Below are 27,268 nucleotides of genomic sequence, written 5' to 3' on the forward strand. Positions count from 1 at the left end.
CAATGGATATAAGGTACAGCCAATGGAAGCAAGCAAATAAAAAAATAAACGTGACCTCGATTCCTTATTTTCTTCAGTTTCACATTTGTGCAAATGCCATAACTCTGTGACAATGTGACAGTTAATATCTTGAGTGTTTTATGACTTTCACTTTAGTTTTGAATCACAGCTTTAGTCACGTTATAACTGAACTTCAAATCCCATAGTTCCGTGTTATTAGTTGTCCCTTTGCTATTACTTCCTCTTGCCCTGCGCAGGCTCACATCGCCACAGAATGCGGATTTCGAAGCTAATGAGAATAGCTAGCCAGTAAGCTAAAAACAAGCTTCTTGTTGTTAGGGTTTAGAAGGGTACAATGTCTAAAACGTATCCACAGCCCCCGTCATCTTCGGTAGCGACGAGTGCCGGAGGACACTCTTCGTCCTCTTCGTCTTCGCCTGCAGGGGGGTCAACATCTCCTGCAACCGTGTTGAACGTGCAGCCCGAGAAACCTCAACATTACACGTACGTAGCTAGTTAGCGGGATTAGCTTGTGTACACAAGTGTACACAACCTCACGTGCACTTAAACACAGAAAACAACTGTTAAAATGTATTTAAGGAAACTCCATGAATAGTAAACCTGCGTAAAATGGACAAAGCAAATAATGTGCTTATTTAGCGCTGTAGGTCTCCATAAAGAGGCCTAACGTTGGACATTAACAGTAGCCATTTCTTACAGGCTGTGCGGTGGAGCATCGTTTAAGTGCTTTGTTGTGTGTGTGTGTCACGGCAGCATTCATTAAGTCTTTGTGTTGTGAAAGTATATATATATATATATATAAAAATCTCCGTGAGGAATTTTGCTCACTGCTGCCGAGACTGTGTTGCGCTAAAACAGTAATTATTTTTATGAGATTATCTTCGTGAAAAACTCAATGATATCAATATATTCCTATTTGTGTAGGCCACTTCAAAATATGGTGACACCGTACAACAACATATTTCAGTCTCTTTGGCTGCTCACCTCTTTCCCAGATATCTGAAGGAGTTTAGAACGGAGCAGTGTCCCCTGTTCGTGCAACATAAATGTACACAGCACCGTCCTTTTTCCTGTTTCCACTGGCACTTCCTGAACCAGCGACGCCGCAGGCCAATACGCAGACGGGACGGAACCTTCAACTACAGCCCAGATGTTTACTGTACCAAATATGATGAGGGAACAGGCACCTGCCCCGACGGAGATGAGTGAGTGTAACAAAGGCTTCAGTTTAGCACAAGATACTTGCCTTGATTATACTTACAACAGAAACAAAAATAGGGATTTGTGTAAGGGGGAAGTTTTGTTTTTGAATGGCATAACTGGCCACACCATGTCTGGGAAGGTCTATATTAGTGGTATGTATAGTCTCTGTAAGGTTAATTTAAACAGAAAGACATAGTATTTAACTAAATGTCCACATTTTCAGGTTTGTTGTTGTTTTAGCAGCCCTTTCAAGTTTAATCTGGCAGGAGAATGTCAAATTCAAGTTCTTTATGAAGCGTATTGTGCAATTGTGTAGGTCTCTGAATGTCAATAGACCTTTATTATCTCCATTAAAAGCATCAAAGTGGTAATTCGGAACACAAATGGGCCAAAACTGTATGGATGTATGTCTAGTAGATGCTTTAGCACCTGTACTGTCACTCTGAGGGTCTCCCTCCAGTGAAATGTGCTGTACAATCCTCACAATGACCTATTTTAATATTAACAAAGAAAATGGAGATCTAAAGGATGCAACATGATTCCTGTTCTGTGACATTTTTGGTTCAGGCAGCCCACCATATAATGGCATCTTAGTTGTGGTTAGTTATGGTCAAAGTAGCCCATTTATTTAATTAATTATGTCCCTCCATCTATTTTCCTACCACGGACCCCTTCTTCTGTCTCTTCATAAGTCTCTTTTTGGGACTGATGTCCCTCCTCCTGCACTTCTCCAAAGCTTGCAGCAGCAACTGTTTGTGACTGCGACTTCTTACTAGTTTTTGCTGGTACTACTGACGGTGCAGCTGCTAACATATTGCTTACCTTGGCACATTTTGTTGCATTTATTTCTTGTTTCTCTTTCTTTTTCTCTCTCAGCTTTTCAGTTCCATGCTTTACCTTTTGTTTAGCCATCTTATCAACCACTTCTTCCACACTAAACTCTATTCTACAAGGTGCATGACTGCACAGGGAAGGTAGGGGCGAGCCAGTGATGGGGCAATCCAAATTCTAATACAAATGAACCAATGGGCTGCTGTCAGTGCTTGTAGGGTAGTGTTAGAGTGCACAGCGGCCCATCAAGCCGACCTGTATGCTGTGTGCATATGGACACAAAAAACATAAAAAATTATATTTACATGTCATGTCTGATTACCAGTACAGTCCTGGTTGGCACCTATGGATAAAGGTGCAAAGGGTATATATTTTGTGATTTGAGCTTCAAATCAGAATACAAAAGTGTCCTTTAAATGTTGTGTGCTTAAAACATCTCACAGTCCTATTTACATCAGCAGTTGCCACAAACAAAGAATTATGAAGTGTGTTTTTCTTTACCTTTTTTTTTTTAAAATACTATCCATACAAAACAGTTCATAATTAAAAAAAAAACATTGAAATCTATGCATGATTTGCATGCCTTTAAATAAATAATTTAACATTTTTGAATTTTATTTTTCTACATTCCAGGTGCCCATTTCTGCATCGAACAGCAGGTGACACAGAGCGCAGGTACCATCTCCGCTACTATAAAACTGGATCGTGTATCCATGAAACTGATGCAAAAGGCCACTGCAGCAAGAACGGCTCCCACTGTGCATTTGCTCACGGATCACATGACCTACGCAGCCCCGTTTATGACATCAGGTACACCAAATAAAACATGGAAGCGATCTTTGAAGTAGTTTCTATGTGTGTGGCTGTGTGTTGACAAAGTTTTTTTTCTCATTACGTGCTACACAGGGAAATGCAGGTGATGGAGTCTCAAGGAGGCTCAGGGACCACAGACGGAGGTGGAGGAGATGGGCAGTCGGGACAGGCAGCGAGTACAGCCCTCATAGAGAAGATCTTGAGTGAGGAGCCACGCTGGCAAGGTAACATCTGGAACACCACTTCAGGAGGAATTCAGGCAGAAAAACAGCTCACTGCTCAATCTTTGCTATGTACTATCGGCTTTGTGTTCCTACCTAAGTACTAAGAGAAAGATCATATGTGTGTAGTCATTAGGATATGGATTGCGTTGGTGTGTGGGGATGTAGCTAGTAGCTGTAGATCGTTTCTTAGTAGTACACAAAAACTCTCTTAATAGAACACAAAGCAAAGATGAAAACCAGGACATGGAGTCTTAAAGCGATCACCACAGTGATTCTAGAAACATGAAGACGTAGAAACAGAGGCTGTAGCCTGACTGCTCATCAGTTTACTTGTTGAAGCTTAGGGTCTGGCTGGTGGGCTGGGGTCAGCACTCACTCTGCTTTAACGTCACTGTGGGTTCTTAGGTAGCTTAGCGTTAGCATGCTGTCTGTGCAGATGGTTGCAAAGAGCTGAAGTTGTGTTAGCAGCATAATGCAAATATCCATGCTGTAGACTGCCACTATTTTCCTCCAACACATGAACTGAAATCAGCTGATTGTAGCATCAGTGCAAGTGGAACCGATAAGCAAGATTGATAAGCAGACAGACTAACAGTTACAAATAACTGGACTACTAGGAGCTGGATCTCTACATTTCTTTTCTAATAAGAACATGAAAAATTGTTAGTCTTCCTACACTGACAAACACAGTAATACAGGATTACCTTAGCTTGCGTACATTTATTAACATATGTTTGCTATAGCGTTTTTGCAACAATTCAACTTGGTTGGAGTTATGCATGTTTGCATGAACCTATTCTAATGTGTTAGTCTGAGTTACAGCACAAACTGATTTCTAATCCTCTGCAGAGATTTCAGTTTCCAAAACTCTGTTGTATCCTTTTAGAAATCTGATATGATGCCGTTTGTTAAACAGTGCTTACAGATGTGAAGTAAATTAGGTTGTGTTTTTACAAAACCTCTTAAATGTTATTTAAAAACATGTTTTTTGCTTTAATTAAATGTATATATCAGTTTTTCAAAGGTTGTGATAACGTACAAGTTTGAACAAGTCTTGAATCTTTTCAGGTCCAATCACCATCCATATTGGGCTGTATTTTGAGATTGTCTGTTTATATAGATTTCCAGTTGCTGTAAGGTCAAATATTTTTACCTAATTTCCCTTGATCTGCCCTTACAGTCTGCCTGCCTCACTGTGTCTTTCCTCTCTCCTCTGTGTCTCCTCAGATAATGACTACGTGCTGTCCCATTACAAGACGGAGCTCTGTAAGAAACCACCTCGCCTGTGTCGTCAAGGTTATGCCTGTCCGTATTATCACAACAGCAAAGACAGGAGACGCAGCCCACACAAGCACAAATACAGGTGCTGTGTTTCATTGTGCTAAAGAAAGAAGGCATTTAAAACATGAGGCTATTGTTGTTGCTCAATTGGGGCTCAGTTGTTAAAGCAAATTGTTTGTTTCTTACCACCGCAGAGCGTTGCCATGTCCTGCGGTGAAGCAAAGTGAAGAGTGGGGAGATCCCAGTAAATGTGAGGGAGCTGAGTCATGTCAGTACTGCCACACAAGAACAGAACAACAGTTCCACCCAGAGGTTTGTCTCCTTTAGAGGAAATTTTATAGAACTTGACTGGAAATCACCCAAGATGTGAAGCAGTGTCTTTTTTTTTTCTTTTTTTGGTTACAGATCTATAAATCCACCAAGTGCAATGACATGCAGCAGTGTGGCAGCTGTCCCAGAGGGCCCTTCTGTGCCTTTGCTCATGTTGAAAGTAAATCCCCACAAAACACCTGTGATCATGTCTCAGAAACCCAAGGCGCCTGATGAGTCAACTTGTAATTTTTGTTTTTCTTCCTCCTCCAGAGCCCTTTGTTCCAGAGGAACCATCATTCCCCAACCCCAGCTCCCCTCCACCCCCTAGGCCTCCAGACCCTATTCCTGTCCAGGAGGTTTCTGCCAGTCCCGGTTGTCACAGCATGGGGTCTTGCTCTATGTCGGACCCCTTCTCTCCTTCTGCAGGCTCATGTGTAGCAGAGCGGGGCTTTCTTGGTAGCGTTTTGTCTCTGTGTGAGGACATGAGTGGATCTGCAGAACCTCAGTCTCCGTGGGCGGGAGAGGGAGGGTACGGCAGGGCACCTGGCTTTGAGAGGGAAGATCAGGTAAGAAGGACGCGCATGAGAAAAAGGGAACGTGGTCGTATGAGTTCCTATTAAGATATACTGAAGAAATATAATCTCTAGAATGACGACATTACTGCAAAATATTTGTCCTGCTTATTTAAGGTCACTATTTTTCAGGCCAAACAAAGGGGTTTTGCTCTAGAGCAGCGGCACAGAGAACTAGCATCAACTCAGAACAAACAGGTTTTCTTGTTTTCTAATACGATCAAACATTTTGAAATGTATTTCTTGCTTATTTATTTGTTAAAGTAACAAAACCTTTTCTTTTTCTTTCTTCATAAGGACCTTCAGGTGTTTTTGCCAGTTGGCAGCCCTTTGAGTCTGTCCTCCAGTATCCCCTCTAGTCTGGCAGCCACACCACCTAGCCCTGCTCCGCTTGGACCCCCAGGATCCAGCATATCCTCTGGAATGAATGCTAATGCCTTGCCCTTTTACCCGACTAGTGAAACGGTGGAATCAGTTGTTGGTAAGTAAAAGTGAAAAAAAAGAAAATCCACATATCTCGCAGTTGTGACAGTAGATATGTAAGTTGTGGTGTTTTATGTGTTACAGAATCAGCCCTGGATGATCTCGACCTGAATGACTTTGGTGTGTCGGCGTTGGAGAGAAGCTTGGAGAGCAGCTCTGCTCTGCCCAGTGTGGGAGTCATGCTCGGTATTTGAAAGCATGAACACACACAGAATTATCGACATGCGAATATCTGTCTGACATCAAACATTATGTACATGTATGTAAAAATCATTTCTTTTTCTCTTGGCCTACAGGAGGTAGCCAGCTTCAGAGTTCTGCCCCAGTGAACATCCCAGGCTCTTTTAGCAGCTCCGCTGCTTTTAGCTCACCTTCACCATCTCCCCCAGTCAGGCCGCATGCTTCACCATTCTTCTCTACTCATCTGTCCCAACCTGGCCAATCAGAGAGCAGCTTCCTGGGACCATCTCATAGCTCTTTAGGTCTGTAGATTTTTGTTTAAATGATCAAATAGTCTCATACAGAACATGATTTTGCTTATATTTAATTGTTTCTTTGTAGGTCTGAATGGTATGAGTACTAATATCTGGGAGCACTTCCCATCAGGCCAGGGGTCTCCTGGTACACCTCCTACCCTACTGCCCTCTGCTCCTTGTGCAGAGACCTCCAGGCTCAAACAGGAGCTGGAGGAAGCTCACAGGACACTGAAGCAGTGGGGTCACAGCTGGAGACACACAGCTCAGGTAGGTAGGTAGTGGGGCATGCAAATGCGAGCGTGTCCCTGAAGCAGCAGTTTGTGTGCCGTGACCTGCAGAAATAGAAGAAACAAATCCCAATCTGGACCGCACGTCATTTGTTCCGCCTGCTTTCTCTCGCAGTCGTTTGCAGCACTGAAAGCGGATGCAGAGGAGTCACGTGCCCATGCAACGCGGTTAGCCATGGAAGCAGAAAGAGCCAGGCAGGCTGAGGAGGAGGCGCAGAGACAAGCTACTCTCCTGCAGGAGGCGCTGGAGAGCTTAAGGAGCGGAGATAATCCTCATCTGTCACTGCACCAACTCCAGCTACTACACCGGCTGCCGTTGGAGTCGGTCCTCAGTTTACAGGCTCAGCTTTGTACCTGCTTACATGCTGTGGAACAGGTAATACCCACAACCTCCACGACCTGTTAGCCTCACACTGCTTGTTTCGAAGTCGAATAGCATCCACTCTAGTGTTCTAGCAAACCAACACTTTTTGGCCACATAGAACATTAAGGAGTTTAGATGTTTAGTTAATTAAGTAAGTAGGCAGTAGCTTACTCAGAAATCCTCAGAAATTATCTTACCAGTCAAAAAAAGTAGTATCAATGTTTTGATACTGATACTGGCTTAAAAGAAAAAAAGAAAATGTCCCAGTTATGTGATATTTCATATCTGATAGCACATGTAAGAAGGCTAACACACAAAGCTGGCCAGCCTATCTCAAAGATGGTAGATGAAGGGTCATTGTTTAGTATCTGAAATGGTACGAAGCACAGTGAGGGTTACAGTCACACCACATTCCTCCAGTTTGTCTTCTTAGCAACAGAAGTGCAGTAGTTTAATTAGTGATCTCATGTTTTTTATTAACCTAATTTTCTATCAAAACTTCCATCACACACTTAGACTTTAATTAGAAATCTTGGCTACACGAGGAAAGCAGCGTTAATATAATTCTGAAATTGTGTTGAAATTGTTTTTTTTAGCATGAAACATGAAAACGGGACAGTGCCACCCACAACCAGAAAACGAGCAACCGGGTTTTAGAAAAAAAAGTCACACAAACAAGAGGGAAATGTTCATTTTTTTTTTGAAGGTAGCATCAAAACTGAAAACGTTCTGGAACTCAAACATTCTTCACCATATGTTATATTGTCCCACTCTTTGCAGCTATAACAGCTCCAGTCTCCAGTATAATTAATCCCAAAGGTCAAAGGTTGAGGTCAGGACTAGTCTAGTTCTTCCACACCAAACTCTCTCATCCATGTCTTTGGGGGCTTTGTTTTATGAACTGGAGCAGTCATGTTGGAACAGGAAGGGGCCATCCCCAAACTGTTCCCACAAAGTTAGGACCATGAAAGTCTTGGTATACTAAGCTTTAAGAGTTCCTTTCACTGGCTGAGTCCAACTCCTGAAACATTACCCATAATCCCCCCTCCACCAAACTTTACACTTGGCACAGTGCAGTCAGACAAGTACTGTTCTCCTTGGATACTCACCCATTAGATTACCAGATAGAGAAGCACGATTAATCACTCCAGAGAGCACGCCCTCACTGCTCTAGAGTCCAGTGGTGGATGCTGAGGTGCTTTACACCAATGTGCACTATGCACCTCAGCTGACCCCACTCTGTGATTTTATGTGGACTGCTACTTTGTGGCTGAGCCGCTTCTGAATTGATTCATTCACAAATGTTTATAGAAGCCGTCTGCATGCCCAGGTGCTTGATTTTATACACCTGTGGCCATGAAAGGGATTTTAACACCTGAATTCAGTTATTTGAATGAGTGAGTGAATACTTTCAGCAATAGGGTGTGGCTGTGGTGACGTAAATAACCTAAGATCTGAATTGACTCATTCCTAGTTATGGCCAATTCAATAAGTTGAGACAGATTCTTCAAGATTAGGCAGCCCATCAAAGTAATTATGTTGATCTCACTTATAAGGGGGGGAGAAATAAAGCCCTGTGGAAAGTCAGAGCACTCTAAAACAGATTGGAGCATGCCCTGATGTTCCCATCACAGGCCGGTGTCCTGTATGGCAATGGAGAAACCAAATCCCACAACTTCAAAATTAGACAAAAAAAATGTTTTTGGTCTATTATACTAACTTTCAGCTCTGTGTTTTTAGGCTCTGTGAGAGTAAACTGTATGATCATAGTTGAAAGTAAGGCTCAACCTCGATTTGCTTCCCTTTAAGCCCACTTTTTTCTGATTGGCTGCTCCTCAGAAACAATTCTGGACATGACCATATTAGAGAGATCTTGTCTCTGTGTGACATCCTACAGAGCCAAGAGCAAAAAATAAGTGTCTGATACAGAGATTTAGGTTTTAAACATGAGCTTTTGTTTATAGAACTTGTTTTATATGTGCTGGCTTCATTATTTGAACCTTTACCTGTATTTAACCTGAGTTTCCACTATTGTAGCCATCCATATATGGCAGAAAATAAAGGAAAGAACGATAGATTGTCTTTAACTTTATTCATACTGATACAAATTACTATAGATAAAAGGCATTTTACTACAACAAGACTTGTAAAACGACATATCTGTAAGGTACTGCAGTGGCTGACACGTGTGACAGTAACTTACATGTATGTATGACTAATACTGACAAACACCCAGTAACCTGATGATTCACTAACACTGTATATGAACATAACCATGTATTAATGTCTTTGTCCAGTTTAAGAGATGTTAACATGTCCCTCTTGTGTTTATTAAGGTGGTGTACAGGAAACAGAGACAGTGCTGCGTGACGTGTGGAGAGCAGGGCTCGGTGTCGCTGCCCTGTGGCCATGGACTACAGTGTGAGGGCTGCTCCACCTCTACAGATTGCCCACTGTGCCCTGAACAGAGCCTGGAACAGCAGCTCTCTTGACCTCACAATTCAGTGGGACCACCACAGATTCCAGACCAGTCAGTCCTGATTCCACAGACACCAGCCTCGAATTGTGTCAACAGTTCAGAATTACCCAGAGGTCATTTTGTTATTTGGTAACAAATCAAGCACTGACCTAGTTGTGTACTTCTAAGATGAGATTTACTCACAAATTGCCAGCTTGGTGAGCTGTAGTCACTAAGTAAAAGCTCTTAATGTGGAACTTTGAATGATGTTTCCAGTGGAACAATTTCTTTTCTTTCTTTTTTTTTAAACTAGATGATGCTTTTGACCAGCAACACTGTTCTTTCCACCTGCCCCTGAGTTGTGAAAATCACTTTAAGACCTGCTGTCATTTCTTGTGTAACCCTAGCTATGAAACATTTACACAAATAGTTCTCAATTATGTTTTTTTTTTTACTCTAAACAGAGTGTTTTCCATCCATGTGCAACAGGTCAGCAGTTTATTTGACTTTATTTTTTTATTTATTGTTTAATATTTTTGAGCCATCCTAACAAAAATCAAGAGGTCTGAATGAAAACACTTAAAGGGCATGGTTAGTTTCATCTAGCAATGAGTCTATATTGTTACAGTCAAAAAGAAGATATCCCAGTCTACTGATATCACATTTATAGATTTTACTGCATTTTTTTCTCCCTGTCTTTAGCTAAAATTATTTGCTGGTCATTGTTAACAGAAATATAAAAACAATAGTAGGAATATTTGTTTGAATTTACAACAGATGGCCTCTGTTTAAAGCACTCAGGTCTAATATTCTTCTACATAAACTGGAAGAATAAGCATGTTAACACAATCGAGGCAAACATAGTCAACTTGTGTACTCTTTGAAAAGACATATTTTTAATTTTTACTTTTTCATGTTAACTCAGACATAAGTATTTTTATTAAAACCGGCCCCATTGCTGTGTTTAAATCAACGCGCAACAGGTTTATCTGCCAATATTTTAGCATTTGTAGTAATCTTTGACATTTCAGCGTCAAATGTAGTCTTATATAATATAATATACACACACACACACACACACACACACACACACACACACACACACACACACACACACACACACACAGTTAAGTGATGTCATACTTATCTCTTGCACTGATTAGACAAAGCATCAGGAAGCATACAGGTATGTAAAGCTGTGTGAGGCTCAAAGTGTTCATGATCACTGTGATGGTCTTCAGTAAACTCATGCTCAGCATAAGGTCCACACACAACTCATGCAACACCAGTGTTTCCTTCTGAGTGGATTTTTTTCATTGTTTTTGGTACAGATCATTAAAACAAATTGTATATTTTTGGAGGAACAGCTTGTTTCTGTGTGTTCATTATGACTGAATGGCCTCCTGTGACTGTTTCTCTCTCTGTCTTCGCTTCTTTGCAAAAGCCTGCGCCTCCCGGTCTCCTTTCCTGGACTCCAGTAACCGCAGGATGTTGTTGTCTACAGAAATGCACACAAACATGGGTTAGGCTTGAGTGCCACTGATGATTTACAATTTAAGGAACACTTTAAAAACACATCAGATCTCAATGGAAAAAAAGTGATGGTGATGTCTATAGTGATATGGTTAATGGGTTAGGGAGGAAAGGGATGCCACATTGTGAGATTGAAATGAAACTTATAAACCTACAGAGGGCTGATTTCAAAGTGAAACAGTGATATAGCAGGCTAGTATAAATTTCATTGCAGCAAGTTAAAATGATACTCGGAAGTTAGGGCATGCTCCTAATGAGCTGACAGATGGTGTCCTGAGGTATCTCCTCCCAGATCTGGACCAGAGGGGGCAGGGATAGCTCAGTAGGTAGAGTGGTGGCCCCATGATCGGAAGGTCGGGGGGTTCGACTCCACTGAACGGCTACCCTGAGGTACCCCTGAGCAAGGTACCGTCCCTACACACTGCTCCCCGGGCGCTGCACTGGTGGCTGCCCACTGCTTCACTGGGTGAATGGGTTAAATGCAGAGGAACTATTTCCCTATGGGGACTAACAAGCTCACTTTAGAGCATCAATGAGCTCCTCGACAGTTTGAGGCGCAACCTGGCGGCATAACGTCCCAGGGGTGCTGTGTTGGACTTAGATCAGGCAAGTGTGCGGGCCAATCAGTGCAATTAATTTCATCATCCTTGAGGAACTGCCTGCATGATCTTATCTTGTGAAGCCGTGCACAAAGAGGAACGTAGGACCTACTGCACCAGCGTAGGGTCTAATAATGGAGCCAAGGATTTGATCCTGATACCTAATGGCAGGCAGGTTGCTGTTGCTTTGTCTATGTATCTACCCACGGATATGCCTTCCCAAACCATCACTGACTCACCACCAAACTGGTCACCTTTAACAATGTTAGACATTCTCCACGACATCTCCGGACGTCACATGTGCTCAGGGTTAACCTGCTCTCATCTATGAAAAGCCAGTGGTGACTTCATGCCAACCTCAATAAGTCTGTTTGTCATCAACATTCACACCAGTGGCCTGCTGGAGATCATTTTGTAGCTCTGGCAGTGCTCATCCTGTTCCTCCTTCCATGAAGGAGCAGATACTGTCCCTGCTGATAGGTTAAAGACCTTCTATGGCAGCGGTGCCCAGGTCCGTGAGTCGTTTGGTACCGGGCCGCGAGAGTGTCAAATTTACGGTTTTCAGGGTTTTTAATCGTTTTTTAGCTTTATTTTTTAATCGTTTTTATTGTTAGGTTTCCCTTGGTCTTTTCCCACGTGTTAGGAAACAAATCTTCTTTTTTTGGTACCAGTACTGGTTTTATTTTGTTGTATTTACCTGCGACACCTTAAAGGTCGGTCTGTGGTGCAAAACAGGCTGGGACGGCTGTTCTACGGCATGTTCATGCTTTTGAGACTGCCTATGCCAAACCTTCTGGCATAGGCAAGTACTTACAATATGAAGCGCCTTGAGGCATCTGTTGTTGTGATGTAAGTTTAACATACTGACGTACTGTTAGGCTTAGGATGCATCAGAGGCAGGCGGATTTGAGCAGGAACGTTATTTGGCTGTAAGCTGAGTTCATCTCCTTTGGATTCTTTAGCGACTCCCGGTATTGATCTGAGGGACAGAAAGGCCTCGCCTTCAAAGTCGTCTGACCTCAAGGTGTCGTGGTCCAGGACTGTGATCACCAGGCAAGCGCTGTGGGCCTGACACTGTTCCAGTGAAACCAGACTACGACAGAGGAGGGGAGGCAGATACATGAGATGAAACACGTAGAAAGAAGACAGCCACACAGGCTCACGTATGAGAGTGAACTACTTACAATTCAAATGCCTCGTCAAAAAGGGGATTGAGATCGCAGTTTTTGATCTGAGTGCAGCGAGGTTCTACCTCGGGAAAGATGTGGTAAGGCTCCAGACACAGATGCACGAATGGATCACTGAGACCTGCCGTCAATGCACACGTCACTGTATACTTATCATGGATCTAGAGCGCCTGTTTGTATCAACAGGATGTGTTTGTAACTGTTCTCACCATTAGAATCCATTGGTAGGAGGTTGACTGCATTCAGCACGTCAATTCTGAGTCTTTGGTCTGATGTTCTGTAGGATGCTAGGAGGGTGACAGCGCCGTATTTCTCCCCACTGTATGCTTTCTGTAAATCAGCAGAGACAGTGACAGTCTAAAAGAGCTGCAAAAGAAATTTGTGTGATAAGTGTTTATTGCAAAACTCACCTGCTCAAACACTTTCCCTTCAAGGTACTTTTCCACAAGCTGCTGGCTATTCAGGGAGTGGTGAGTGAGGTGGCTTTTGAGGGCCTCGACAGACACAAGAGTGAAATAATAAAGTCAAATCGTTTTAAACTCTTCGGTGAAATGAATAGTTTCTTCTTCTGCAGAGACTCACCTTGTACTCATCAGAGTGAAGTTTATTCAGAGGAAGTCCGTTTCCCTCCGCGTGGAAGCACTGCTCAAGGCACTGACATTTTCAAGAAATGCAAAAATAAATTATTACGCTTTTTACGGGTTTTTTTATTTTGATGACGTCCGCTCAAAATGGTTGTTCTAATGACCAGCAGTCACAGCTCGTCTGCTTCATTGATCTGTAACCTGGGTACACTGCAGTAACCTTACTGATGAGTTTCAATTACTAATTTAAAGTCTAACTGAAACAACATGATGTTCATTTGGTAAATAGTGGTCCCCATTTAAGTCAAAAAGGATGATAAAGAATAGCAGATGAACAGTACTCAAAGCCACGTCCTTAAGAAAGAGGACAAAATCCAGCAAAGATCTTACAGGAGCTGAGAGATCATTTTAGAAGGCCTTGGTTAATATACACGTCACCAAAACCTCATGAGAAATGTTCTTAGTGGAAGGGTAGCTGTTAAGATGCCATATTCAAGGTAGGAAAAAATGCTGAGGTATGCCAAACTACATAAGAACCTTCCTGAAAATCAGTGACAACAGGCCTTATTGAGTGATAGATCGATATTCGATATTTTTGGTATAAATTCTCATCAGTATATACAGAGGAGGTCATGAGAGATATAACAGTCTCAACATCACAGAAGAACGGAGCCAACATTCAAAGAGGAGCTTGGAATGTTAAGAAGATTGGAGAACTTTTCCTGAAGAGTGCTTAAAGAAATAACAAGACAGCCAGACAGTTTTCTGTGGCTGTGGACCAACCTGCAGTGTATATAGCAACCTCTGGGAGAACACCATTAGCCCCTCTTGCAGTTGATGCTGATTAGCCACCTGGTGGATGATTTTCACTGAGTTATTCCACAGAGGAGTCAGGAGACTGGATATAGAAGATAAAATAAGTTGACACTCTTTAGAAAACTTTCTTGAGACACTGAAAACAAACTACTGGAAAATACACAACACAAGCAGAGCTATCAGACATTAGGCTCAGTACCTGTTGAAGTTCTCTTGAACTAAGTTTTCATTCATGTACTGCAGCTCCTGCTCTATGTAGCGCATAAGAGGGGCTGCAGCCTAAGAACAGAAAAGAGGCTAAATGTTAGGCAAACACAGAAATTCAGTTCACATAGACTTGATTCAATTCAGTCCCCTCAAGGTGATTTATGTTGTGAGTTAAAGAGAAAAGCCAAACAATCAGACCCACTATCAGCAAGCACTTGGTGACTGTGGGAAGGAAAAACTCCCTTTTAACAGGAAGAAACCTTAGGCAGAGGAGGAGCAGCCGTCTGCTGTGACCAACTGGGGATGAGGTGAGAAAACTGGACAAAAGACTGGAAGAGAGCAGGCATGACTCACATCCTCTGTGGATTTGGAAGGAATCCTCCGTCTGGTCGACATGTTTCTGACGTGTGTTTCAATGTCTGTGTTTAACTGAAGAGATATTTCATTTTAAATGTGTGAAATATAGCGTTTTTTAAAAAACTGTCCAGTTTTCCATTCTAGTCTTCGATACCTTCTTCCCAAGAGTGTCTAAAGCTGATCGGATCTCTCGGCCCAAGATGCTCTGGGCCTGCTGGAGCTGTGAGGGCAGCGTGTTTTTGAACTGGCTTTCTCCTATCACATCGTGAGTCCTGTCTCGAAGCCCTGCCCAGTTCAGCTGCGTGGGAAGTCGGGTCAACACAGTCCGCAAGTGCTCCAGGTCATTCACAACCACGCACAACTGCACAGAGAGGAGGAGGACAATCTGGTTGTAGCATTAATTTGTTCCTATAGATTATTTTTGTTGTTTTCTTCTTCTTACCATGTTAATAGCAGAGCCGTGGTCAGAGTTCTTAGACAGCACCCTGACTCTCTCCTTTAGGATTTTACAATAGTTCACCACAATCTTACAAACATCCTGAAAACACACAGAAAGCCGGGATATACAACCAACAATCTTTCCAACAATCACGTAATGTAACCAGTTTATAATCTGATATATGCACCTCGGTGATTTTGACCATGAGCATGAAAGCCTCCTCGGGGTCAGGCCAGGACAGCTGTTCCCACAGCTGGCAGATGGGCTGGATGCACGCCACCAGGTCCACTGCTGAGGAGCTGTGTTTTATTGGTACAACACCAGTTTGCAGTGGTTGGAGCTGAGAAGAAGAAAGGGTTTAAAAATATATATTGACATTTTTCTTTGTGGAAGAAATTTACATTACAATAAGAGTCTTCTGTCATTTACCTGGTCCACCTGGACAGCCCTCTCCACCCTGTCCTGAGTGGTGCTGAATGCCTGGTTCAGCCAGTAAGGCAGAGCCTCTCGGAAACCCTCATGAAAGTTTGACAGCTCTAGCACTCCCCTGAAAAGGCAAACAAGCTCTTGAGCTCCTATTACATTACTTGCATTAAACTCCAAAGTACTGACAGAAGGAATTTAAACTTCAGCTGAACAAACAAAAAATAAATAGATTAAAAAATGGATCGAACGCTTAACTGAAGTGTCAGCACCACTTTAAAAAACATGAATACAACCCGGTTTCTGTGCAAATTTGGGCCCACACGTGTAATGTTAATACAATTAAAAGGCAGTGATTGGAATAATTTGTATCCAACACAATGTAATTGACAAAATCTTTAGGGTTTTTGATAAGGAAACAGTTTATATGACTAATTGTGAGGTTTTCCAGCAGCTGTTTTAGAAACAGGGTGGTACATTTGGAGCGATGGGACAAGTGAAGGGCTGCCATATAAGATAGATCACTGAGTGTGATGATTTCTGACCTTTTCTGTAAGAAAGCTTTGTCTTTGTAGATGGCCTGCAAGCTCAGATAAACTGGGAACAGGCTGTTGGCTAGTTTCTGCTCCATCTGATCCTCCATTAACGACAAGGTTTCCCTCATTTCTTTTGCAATCTGTGGAGGAAAGGAGAGAACAATGTCGCGAGAAATGACCAGATTCATTAAGAAGAAGGTTGACGGGGCTTGAAGGGACTGTTCCATTTCTACTTACCAGGGAGTCAAACCTCTTATAGGTGACAGTGAACACATCAACTTGCACAGCACTGTTGTGATAAAAACATCATGAGAACAGGGAAGGTTTTCATTCATTTCAAGCTACTGTAAGCCAAGTAAAAAATAACATTTAATTGCCTTCTTACCTCACAAATACTCTGTTCCAAACGTCTTTGTTGTGTTTTATGTCTTCCTGCACCTCCCCAATCAACCTAGAGAGGGCGCTCCCAATCTCTGAGAGGTCCTGTGTGACAGCATAGTGCAAAAATAGTAAGTGTAGTGCAATAAAAATGGAGATGCCAGGTAAGATTTTCATGATGTGCTTGACTTTACCTTAGTCATCGGCTGATGCAAACCCTTTTTGATCACGAACCAGTCCTCTGTACCTTTCTGATATAAAAGTAATGTGATGAGTACTTACAGTTATATGATGTACTAAACATTAAGATGGCAATAATCTCCCAAGTATGATGACTGACCTGCATAGCATCGGTGACCTCATCATGCAGGTCAAACTGAGCTGGATTTAATTTCTGAAAAGCCTGTGTCTTACAGATCTGGACTAATATCCTAAAAAAAAGCACAAGTACTTCATAATCAAAATCCTCAGCTACAACAGCTCTGCCGCCGAGTCTGTAAACACTTATAACCACGTGTACCTGAGCAGTCTGTGTAGTTTCGGAGTAGCGCTGGGTGTTGGAGGGAAGATGTCTCTGTATTTGGCCACCAGACACAGGCCGTACTGTAGGAAGCCGTGAAGAGAGTCCCCAAGTTCCTGTTTCTGATAACAGAGTGCAACACCTTCCTCAACACTTCTGGCATTGAAAGTCAGCTCCTGGCTTCTTTTAACTTTTTTATTAATGACTATCACAGGACAGAAAAATCATCATTAAAGCAAGATGACGAGTAAAAGTAGGTGACATAGTTAGGTTGCATTAGCAGTGAAAGTATGCAGGTCCCTGCGCTGTTAAAGCTCTTCACCTCTTTTCAGAAATTCTCACAGTAAAGCACATTTGCTTCTGAATTATGCAGCTGTGTGACAGTGAGTTGAGCACTTATACCTGTTGGTAGGGCAGCTCCTGCTGGTGCCAGTGGTATTCTATACTCGTGAGCTGCTGTAACAGCACAGACGAGTCCACTTCTAAGCTCTGGTACAACTTACTGTACGCCACCCATTTCCTGTCAGGGGCACACACATCCACATTTATTCAGAAGCACAACTGAAAGCTGGCACAGCAGTAACAGTAACTAAGGTTAACAGCCGCACTAATGTACTCGAAAGACCATTTTTAAAGTGAATTTGTTTTTGACACACAGTCTTCTAATTTTGTCTTTAACTGATGTGTATTGGTAAAATCCCAAAATGACGAATGTAATTAGGTTTCAGTTACATTTTGTGGGGATTCTTTGACTTGGATCACACTGACTTACAATATGTCCATCATACCTCTGATGCAATATCACTGGAAGCTGATAAATGATAAAAATATAGCAATAGATTGATAGATCTAGAGTTTATGATTCTCTTCAGCTAACGCAGGGCTTGTTTTATCTTCTTCTCATATGAAATTTACAACATGTTAAATATGGTGCTTACGCCAGGTCCTGAAGAAAAGGTGAGAGGTCGTTCTGCGTAGCGTACAGTTCGAGCAGAGTCTGGGCCTCGCCGCACAACTCCCCTTTCCACGGGGCAGAACTCTGAGAGACACAAAACAAGATCAGAAGGTTAAAGGGAGAGTTCACCCTAAAATCAAATCCAGACATTTTTTAGTACTACTACAGGCCTGTGCTGCAGTATTGTTTCGATTGTCCATCCGTGCAATTGTTTAAATATAAAGATGAATGTCATGATTCTTTTATAAGGTGTTGCAGGTGCATAAGGGCTAAAAAGGTGGTTGTAAAGGCAATGTGATGGCATCCTGACATATCCTGCATAATTCAACTTTTGTAGATATAAATGAGATCCTGTCAAATTAAAATGATATGACGCTTTTATTAAGGCGTGATAGGTGCATAAATACTCTGCTGATAAGTGGTTTCCGAGTAATGGGATAGCATCATGATATGACATGTGTAATTCAGCTTTTTTCAGATGTAAATCAGACGTTTTTGTCATGTTCTTAAAATGATAAAACGCTTTTATAAGGTGTTGCTGGTGGATAAAGGCTCATTGACATCATCAGAAAGGATAATAACATCATGATGGCATCAACATATCTGATATCTCTAAGTGGACTTAGATGAAGGGTGCCAAGTTTGGTTGAGCAACTCTTGAATGTGTAGTTTGCAGACAGACAGACAGACATTTCCGGTACTACAGTAAGCTTTATTCCTCTAAATATTCTTTGTTGTGAGTTGCTGACTTTTGGAGATCCCAGCTGTAAAATTAGTTGTCTTCTTCTGAACAGAATGGCTAAATCCAATCCAATAAAACAAAATAAATAAAAAGGTCACCATCACTGTCTTTCCAGAAATCCAGAAACAAATAGTGAGAAGTTTCATGCAAGCACTATTTTCTTCCCAACAACCACCAACCGTAATACTTTACAAAAGAATTTGAGGCTTGCTCTTGTGACAAGATGCGAGCACTGATGGTGCCCCCCTTGGCTGATGGGTAATGTTAGCTAGCTCCACACTCGATGCAGTTGGGTGTAAAGGAAAAAGTTCCTACATGAAACGGTCATAAGAAGGTTTGTGAACTTTTCGAGTGAACTTTGTTTCTATTATCTATTATGCTTCATGGACAGAAAAAGAAACTTATTGAGTTTTTCAAATTAACTTTTCGTGCTTTGAGCATTAGAGGGGAAGTGGTTAGGGTTAACTACGTAATTAAGCAAAAGTACACATCTTTACGTTTATTTTCTGGTGAACTGTCCCTTTAAAGAAGAAAAAGACAGCACGAAGAGAGAGAAATGAGAGACTGATGAAGGATTTTGAGAAGAGCTGAGAGGATGTTTGCCTAACCTGTTGCTTTGAGATGTAAGCCTGGACAAACTGCTGCAGAATGCCACAGTAGTTGACGTAAGCGCTTCGGCCGGCGCTCAGGGTCCCATCTCTCTGTCAGTCACACAACACATAGAAAGTATTTTCTGTTAGACATATAAATGCTATGTTCTCTGTTGTGCAAGAAGCGCAAGTCTCTCCTATTAGAGTATTGTGTCATTAACTTCACTGTTATTGAATCCACTTCCTCTTTCTTGAGTAAGTTTAGACATCAAAGAGGTTTCATGAGTGCACATTTCTTCATTTATTCTAACAGAGACGCTCTGTAAAACTACGCTCTGTAAAACTACGCTCTGTAAAACTACACGGACACTGCAAAGAGGGCATCTTTTTACCCCTTTGTGGATGAACTTGAGGTTAAGGTGGCACTGGCCACGATTAGGGTAAGTCTCTGTTCTGGGCTCCAGAGTGTACCAGTTGTCTTCAGTACAGTGGAGCTCCTGTAGTGTGAGGATAGAAAATGGTTACTAGACTGGAAAGAGAGCGCTGAGCAAAAACAGACGATACAAAAATAAGATCATTTAATACCTTCAGTTTTATAACGACTTTTCCCAAAAAGTCGTCTGTTCCTTTTTCTTTTTTGGCCTCCTTGATCATCCTAAACAGGTACGAGTAGAAACACTTAGCTGTTTTGCATAATCAACTTTTTATGTGTAAGTCACAGAGAAAGTAGAATACCTTCTTAAATTATTTAGGTTGGTTGTGAACTCCTCTAGTTTCTGTGTGAGTGACACCTCTTCATCTTTGTCCCTGTAGCAGAAAAGGCACAGCACAAAGGAATGCAGTGAAAAGACCATTTTATAGGGAATCTAATATGCTCATCTCAAATGCCATATTATTGTTTTTGCACCCTACTAGAGCAGCTTTGCATGATGGGCAGTTCAAGCTAATCCTTATTAATCCTTTCAGCTAGCCGTCTTTGTGAAATAAACAGTTTTAGCTCATTCTTGCCCCCTTCAAGCACACTTTGTTCTGATTGGCTGCCTCTCACAAACAAATGTTAGGAACAGCAGGTGGGTGGGGCATCTGTTCTCACAGCTAGAGCTCTGTATGCATGAGAGGACAGTAGTCTCAAGCCCGAGCTTTGGGCTCACTTGTAGCACAATCTCTTGTTCACCCATCATTTGAGACTTTGACCACATTTAATTTAATTATTGTAACTCCATATATTTGACAGAAGATAAGGAAAAGCATAATTAATTAACTTTAAAACAAACAAAGTGAAGGTTTCTGTTTTTCTCACCACATCTCAAGGTGGAAGCTGGCACCTGCAAAATGTCCAAATTCTCTGAAAGGAAGAGAAACAGTAGAAGGTAATGTGGGCGTTTCAATCTACTTCAGCAGAAATGATCAAGAATTGTGACTCACAGTATGAACGTTTGGTTCCAGATGGGGTTAAGAGTTTGCTTTTTAATGTCTGTTTGGTAGATTTTATCATGTGATACTGCATCCTTTACGACAGATTTAAGGGGTTTGGCTCTGGACTGGCGAGTCCGACTCTCCTCCTCATCCTCCATTATAGTGAGCAAACAGTATGGATCACTGAAACCTGTTCAAAACAAACAGTTTTTGATTAACTCAAGTCACCTCCAAAAAGAGATTAACCAATCATAAAAATGTAAACTCAGTAAATTCAAATATGAATCACGTTTGGTAGAGGAGAATGACTAAAGATTCTTAGAAGGAAGGCACAAGATCTTCACTTCTTTTTTTCTGAGGATAATCATTTTGAGAAAATATGCACATTATAAACTATAGACTATTAACCTTATCAGGATTTGCAAACAGAGGAACACTAACCATACGACATTAACTAGTCTGGCATTTCGGATTTGTGACAATCATGGCGACAATGAATCAGACCCCAGTCACACAGGGCTGGAGACTGCTGCATAACCATCTGGCAGTTTAGGGTTGTCTACAAAATAAATCAAATCAAATCGATCCCTGATTCTTCCAGTCCACATCCCAAAGTTTTCCTTGGGTAAGATGCAGAACCCCATTGGATGAGACTTAACTGAGGAAAAAGATACTATATAAATAGCAGTCTATTTACGAAATTAACCAGAATTCTCCAGGAACTACCGCTAACCAATCAGGTCATACACATTTTTCTCTAGCATGGTTGTATCAAGAACATGGCAGACAACAATCCCCCCCACCATCATGTAAGAAACTTCAATTGTAGCTTACAAGCTAAATGCTAATTTAACATGCTAAAAAGGTAACAATGACAATGGAAACACGACAATTCTTCAGCATTAAGTTGCTAGTATTTAATCACATTTTTAGACATCAATCATCATTTTATATCATGAGTTTTGGGGCTTTTAGTTATAATCCACAGTACTGGAAAGATGGCAGCAAAGAGGCACAATGTTCAGCTTTTCTAAAACATTCCAGCTCAAAAGGGAAAATCTGAAATACCCAAAGTTGCACTTTTTAATGTCAATCCATCCATTACCATTTGGAAGCTATGTCTGCTTTTGCATTAAATGTATATGATCGTGTTTTTTTAGGCACTTTCGGTGTTTGACTTTTTTAGGTGATCACACACAGTAAATTTGATTGATTAATAACTTTCATAGTATAATTTCTATTTCTTTGTTTTAAAAAAATAAAGAAAGAAAAGAAAGAAAGAAAACCCCCAAACAAAAAATAGTAAGATGATGTGCAGTCTGGTCAAGTCTAGCCTAGCTGAAATCAACATCGATATAGAATCTCTGGCTAAAAAAGAAACACATTAAAAGGAGTCTCAATCATCACATCACTGAAAAGTGATAACCCCCTCTCTGTACGGGAAAGGCAAGAACTCACCACTGATGTCTTTTCCCAGAATTCCCTTGGCTTCCTTGACAGTGGCCATCAGACAATATACTGGGGGCTGGATGGATAAGAGGGTTAGATAATAAAACAACATTAAACAGCATTAACTGTTTAATGTAATATTGTTTGCAGCATTAAACATACTGATGACATCATTTCTGCCACAGTAAAGACAGTGGAAAATAGAATTCTTATGACTACTATTAATAGATGTTGGTGGTCTTCAGCATCGCATTTATTGGAACAAGTATGCAGACTTCCTTTTCTCACCTCTGTGCTCTGTACTTTCTCCAGCAGACTGTCGTGCTCTGATTCTGTCATAGTGAAAGCCTGGTAGATAGGATGGATTGAACAATCATCTAGTTGCACACCAACGCAGTTGGAAAGTTATGAGTGCCGTTATACACGCGTGTACGTTTTTACCTCTCGGATGTACCGTCGAAGCTGGTCATCTGTGAAAATCTCATTTGAAGACGGTTTCCCCATTTTGTGTGCGATGGTGTACAGTAGCTCCTTATACAGAGGCTTGAGCTTTTAACAGACATAATCAGATTGAGAACGTTGTTTGAAAATGCCATTTTATGTGCTGAACATAGTCATACACTGGAAGTGATTATACCTCCATCTCCTTGTGTCTCCTTGCTTTCTCTTCTGGATTTTCATCTTCTTTAAAATCCTAAAGGAGACACGGGAAAACTATGTTTCCATGATTCTGTTTGATAAATATGGGAATCATGCATAATTTTAACCTGAAATTTAAGCATTTAAAACACATGCAGGGTGACTTACCCTCCCTCTCAATTTCCTTGTCAACCCCAGTTTACGTGTATGCACAGGTGAAAACTGGAAAGGGAAACACAGAAAACGTCAAAAAGCAGACATGAAAGGAACATTTTAAAACTATACAATGGATTACAATGGATCACAGTGAGTTTCAAGTTAGTGAAGGTATCGTATCTACGATCTAAAACGTCATCATTTCTGTACAGTGAAAAATATAGATTCAACTTGAAGGACTTGACATGAAATTATGCACACATATAAAATCCATTCATTATCCTCATACAATGCAACTTTCTCTATATTACTTTAGAATCAACATATCAAAGCTTCCAAATTTCTATTTTTTTTTTTGCCTCATGTAGATACCTTAGTTCTTAGTATCCTATGTAGATACATTTGTATCTACATAACTAATTACCACAAAGATTCTGCATATTTTGACATTCACTTTTCTTATAGGACGTGTTCTGGTTTGTCTGCAACTTGATTTTTTCTTTAGCAATACCTCCAGGTTGAATTCTGAAACACAGTTCTCAACAACTGTTGGAAAGATTTAGATTAAATTTTATACAGACATTCATTGTGTACAGAGGGTAACACCGATTGTGCCACCACAGTGTCAAAGCGTTAACCTATTTAGTAAAATAATCCAACATCTATTCACAGACTTATACAAGATGTCCAGTGTCCGGCAGCCTCGCCTGTGTCAGTGCGCCCCAGGGCAGCTGTGGCTACAATGTAGCTTGCCATCGCCAGGGTGAATGGGTGAATGACTGAATGTAGTGTGAAGCGCTTTGGGGTCCTTAGGGACTAGAAAAGCGCTATACAAATGCAGGCCATTTACCATTTGTGACATTCATTGTTCGAAGAGGATATGTCCTAGTAACTGTTCCCCTGTTCATGAGGGGACTTTCCTGTACCAAAGCCAGTACAATAACTATGGGAAGGATTGTCCACACATTCAAAGTCTTCTAATAACGAGACCTCCTGGCTTTAACATATTCAGTAAAATAGTCCAATATCTACTTGTCACATTGGCAGCTCTTTGAGCAAATTCCCTATAAAAATTCCTGAGATTTTGTACATTTTGACATTGTCCACAGAGGACATTTGCTAATGACTTTGAGGACTTTTGAAGGTGCTGTCCTGACAAAGACTGGAAGGATTGAAATGAAATTGTGCACAGATGTTCATGGTCCTCAAAAGATGAATTTTACAGATTTATTCTCTAGTATCACCATAATGTAATTTAGCAATTTCTCCCAATATCTACAGGACAGACTTGCACAAGGTCTGCAGATGTTAAGTGAAAAGTGCATATTCTTCACGTTGCCTCTACTCGAGCTTCCTCCACCAGTCCAAACATATGTGGGTTAATTTCTCTTTGGCAATTCTGGTTTGTAAGTTTGCAATAAACTGGCAACCTGTCCCATGTGTTCCTTGACTTTTCCTTCTTGGAGTTGGGGTATGCTCCAACCCTTCCCGCATTGGATAAGCAGAACGAAATGGCTATTCTTAAAGGATTTATCGTAATGATTCTGGGGGGGATATCTGACTTTTTCTCAGCCAGTGCAACCAAGCTGATCTGCAATAAAATTTCTTGACCGCTATCGGAGGGATTAACTTAAAATTTAGTACAACAGTTTTTGTCACAAGAGGATGAAATCTCCACTAGTAAAAAACTTGGGTACATTTTGTACCAAGTGTAGCATAATGACTTGCGATGGGATTATTTTTCCTCTTGGAACAAAAGCAGCAGCTAAGCTTTGAGAAAGCGAGAGAGACATCTCAATAGTAACTCAACAAGTTATTGTTCTTTTTACTGATCAATAGATCTTGCATCACATGACTTCTAAAAATGGTGATCATGTATAACAGAAAGGTAAATTGTGTAGTTGCAGTGTATACTTAATGTAGTCTAAGCACTTTCAGTGGTCAGACTAGAAAGGAACTATATAAATCCATTCCATTATTTAGCCTTGAGTGGTAATTAGAATAAACCTGCTAACCATTACACATCTAACTATCTATAAATATGACAGTGTCAACATGCTGAGAACAGTGATACAGAGTCTTTAGGCTCTGGTCTTTCAGTTTGGCTAGTTTGGTTTAGTTAAATTCCCCCCCCCCCCGAACACACACAAAAACACACACTGGTTTAGTTCATCACAGCCAAGCCAATTGTTTGTGTGTTTTTTTTACCTGTTTGAGTCTTGGTAAGCCATGCTCCTGGAAAAAACAAGGGAAAGGTGCTTATGTTGCACATTTAAATGGATGTAAAAAAAAAAAGCAACTACTTCAGTTGAATCAAACTGAAACTAACAGGAATTTAAATGTGATCTCAAGTCACTACAGCCTTCGCTACAAGTTCTTCCTGTGCAAAAAGTACATCAATGCTGGTCTGAAGAAATGCGAGTGCTTCTTTAAAGTTTCTGATAAGGCCTGCCTATGCAAGAGACTTCCTCTGTCACTGATAATGAAACTGACTTGGAAGCAAAAGCAAACCAACAATCCAGGAAATTCACTTGAAAGGGAATCGTTATAAACATAGTCTGAAAATAATTATGCAGATACACACGTACCCAACCTCAACAAACGCACATGCACACGAGTACAGCATTTTCATTATGTACCAATGTAGCAAACCCTTCAAAAGTAAATGATTGCAAAACACTTTTGTGAAAAATATGTTTAATTCTTCATGATCTGATGTTTTCCCCCCCTAAAATAATAATGAATCATAGTCACAGCATCTCAAAATAGCCATTTGGAGACAGTGACTCAACTTCGGATGCAACAACACTGTTGTAGCTGCCATTTTATGTTTTTTTTTTCTTTTAATTTTTATATAATTACCCTAAAATGCAAAAAAGCTTTGCTAGTATAACAAGCCACTGAAAACCAAACCAGGAAAATCTTTCAAACCCAGAGCAGAAATATTTGAAGGGATCATCAGTTTGCTTGTGGCCCGATCACCGTGTAACATAAGTAGTTAATAACTTAAGGAGAATCAAATTTAAATAAATATTGTGTAGCCTACAATCATGCCAACATATTGAAATGCACTGTAGTCCTTACCTGTTCAGGTGTTTGCAGTAGATTGTCTCCTTTGTTCGTGGGCTCACTTTGACTTGACATATTGATGCGAATCTAAGATCATCAGACTCCTGCCTCGTGAGCTGCTGAGTCTAGTGTGCGCGATATAGGGAAGCTGAGTGCTTTGGTGTGTTTCGATGAACTGTCACACAGCAGCCGGAAGTCATCACTTCCTGTAGAAGGTGGTAATGTCAATGACTGTGACTTATGACTTTTTCTTCATCTAGTGCCCTACATTTTGTTTGAATACAAAATACTGGTCTGGCTCCCTGTTACCTTTGCATATACAAACATCAACACACACACACAGTGTTTTACATCTCAGGACATGAGATTTGTTGTAAATCAAGCTTTAAAGGTTACATTCACTGTTCGCGTTATGAAATAAAATTTATGTCCTGGGAGCAAATTTTCCATAACTTGACAGATGATGAATTAAATAATGAAACTGCGTGTAACATGAGACAGTGCAGCCTGTCTGTGGAGTGTGGTTAGTTTTACCTGTGTTTATTTAGAATGTTGACTTACTCCATTATACTACTCCACTATGAGTTCATATACGCTGCTCCAAAAAACGGTACAGCCGACTAAACCTGTGATATTATTCTCTTGTTTTGCTTTTTGCTAGTGTCCTTGTCACTACTTGTAGCATAAGACAGTATCTGCAGGCTATTTTGGTTGCACAGGTAATCTAGTTTCTCCAGGAGGGCACATTTAATGCAATCTGAAGAATGTTGAGGAGGTACCAGAAAATTAAATAGCGAGAGCTGGACACTGTCTGATCTACATATTTCTGATCAGACTCCTTGAGTAAGGGGCAAGGTCCTGAGATCATTTAGTGGGATCTGTGTTCACAGACTAGCATTTACAGCTCAAATGGCATTTGCCTAAGAAATACAGAGTGGTGCCTGTCCAGACACGTCTATATAGCACGCAATGCTAGACTGGCTAATGAGTTGGTGTTTTTTTTTTAATTGAGAGAAGTTCAGGAGACACTATTTGCAGTATTTTATTATCAGGCAGTTAAAGATTTGGCTTGCATAGCTGTGGACCTCTATTCGGGCAGTCTGCACACGGAGAAGTGAAGCACAATTCCTAATTCAAAGTATATACTTAGACACATGGAAACAAGAAATATTTGTGATTGGCTATTGATGGAGAGATGCCACGGTTTAGACTCAACATACCCTGATTTGTTCTTCTCGAAGTCCTTCTGGATGGCAGCGGTCATTGTCCTCCACTCAGGGATCTTGTCCTGTCACAATAAAGTCTCCATGTCTTGTCCACTAGAACCACCTGTTGTCAGACACCCAAA

The 27,268-nt window shown here is 41.0% G+C and overlaps 2 protein-coding genes across 2 annotated transcripts; one reads left to right on the top strand and one right to left on the bottom strand.

Annotated features, from left to right (window-relative positions):
• The first annotated feature begins 174 nt into the window (after window positions 1–174).
• unk (unk zinc finger) lies at window positions 175–10,691 on the top strand. The gene is made up of 15 exons (XM_085465531.1): window positions 175–504; window positions 1,017–1,226; window positions 2,689–2,865; window positions 2,962–3,092; window positions 4,320–4,455; window positions 4,568–4,685; window positions 4,779–4,863; window positions 4,956–5,251; window positions 5,390–5,455; window positions 5,555–5,738; window positions 5,825–5,926; window positions 6,037–6,222; window positions 6,302–6,483; window positions 6,619–6,879; window positions 9,204–10,691. Exons 1-15 carry the CDS (start codon window positions 356–358, stop codon window positions 9,357–9,359), a joined length of 2,439 nt encoding a protein of 812 aa, XP_085321657.1. The 5' UTR covers window positions 175–355; the 3' UTR covers window positions 9,360–10,691.
• Window positions 9,870–27,199, bottom strand: unc13d (unc-13 homolog D (C. elegans)). Its single transcript, XM_085465530.1, has 35 exons — window positions 27,141–27,199; window positions 25,936–26,126; window positions 25,060–25,086; window positions 22,864–22,917; window positions 22,694–22,750; window positions 22,498–22,605; window positions 22,345–22,404; window positions 22,066–22,132; window positions 20,617–20,797; window positions 20,492–20,536; window positions 19,927–19,998; window positions 19,777–19,846; window positions 19,584–19,688; window positions 19,210–19,302; window positions 17,843–17,943; window positions 17,307–17,424; window positions 16,905–17,026; window positions 16,725–16,815; window positions 16,579–16,635; window positions 16,392–16,489; window positions 16,244–16,295; window positions 16,016–16,146; window positions 15,477–15,594; window positions 15,235–15,387; window positions 15,051–15,146; window positions 14,763–14,969; window positions 14,606–14,680; window positions 14,244–14,323; window positions 14,012–14,126; window positions 13,227–13,298; window positions 13,055–13,138; window positions 12,854–12,974; window positions 12,642–12,765; window positions 12,330–12,550; window positions 9,870–10,823 (listed from the first exon to the last, which is right to left on the bottom strand). The coding sequence occupies exons 2-35, from the start codon at window positions 25,993–25,995 to the stop codon at window positions 10,711–10,713; spliced, it is 3,348 nt and encodes a 1,115-aa protein (XP_085321656.1). The 5' UTR covers window positions 25,996–26,126; window positions 27,141–27,199; the 3' UTR covers window positions 9,870–10,710.
• Between the last annotated feature and the right edge of the window lie 69 nt (window positions 27,200–27,268).

Source organism: Copadichromis virginalis, linkage group LG8, assembly GCF_057382275.1.
Source record: "Copadichromis virginalis isolate Kocher_CV1m ecotype Utaka linkage group LG8, C_Virginalis_male_GT1.1, whole genome shotgun sequence".
NCBI classification, from domain to species: Eukaryota; Metazoa; Chordata; class Actinopteri; order Cichliformes; family Cichlidae; genus Copadichromis; species Copadichromis virginalis.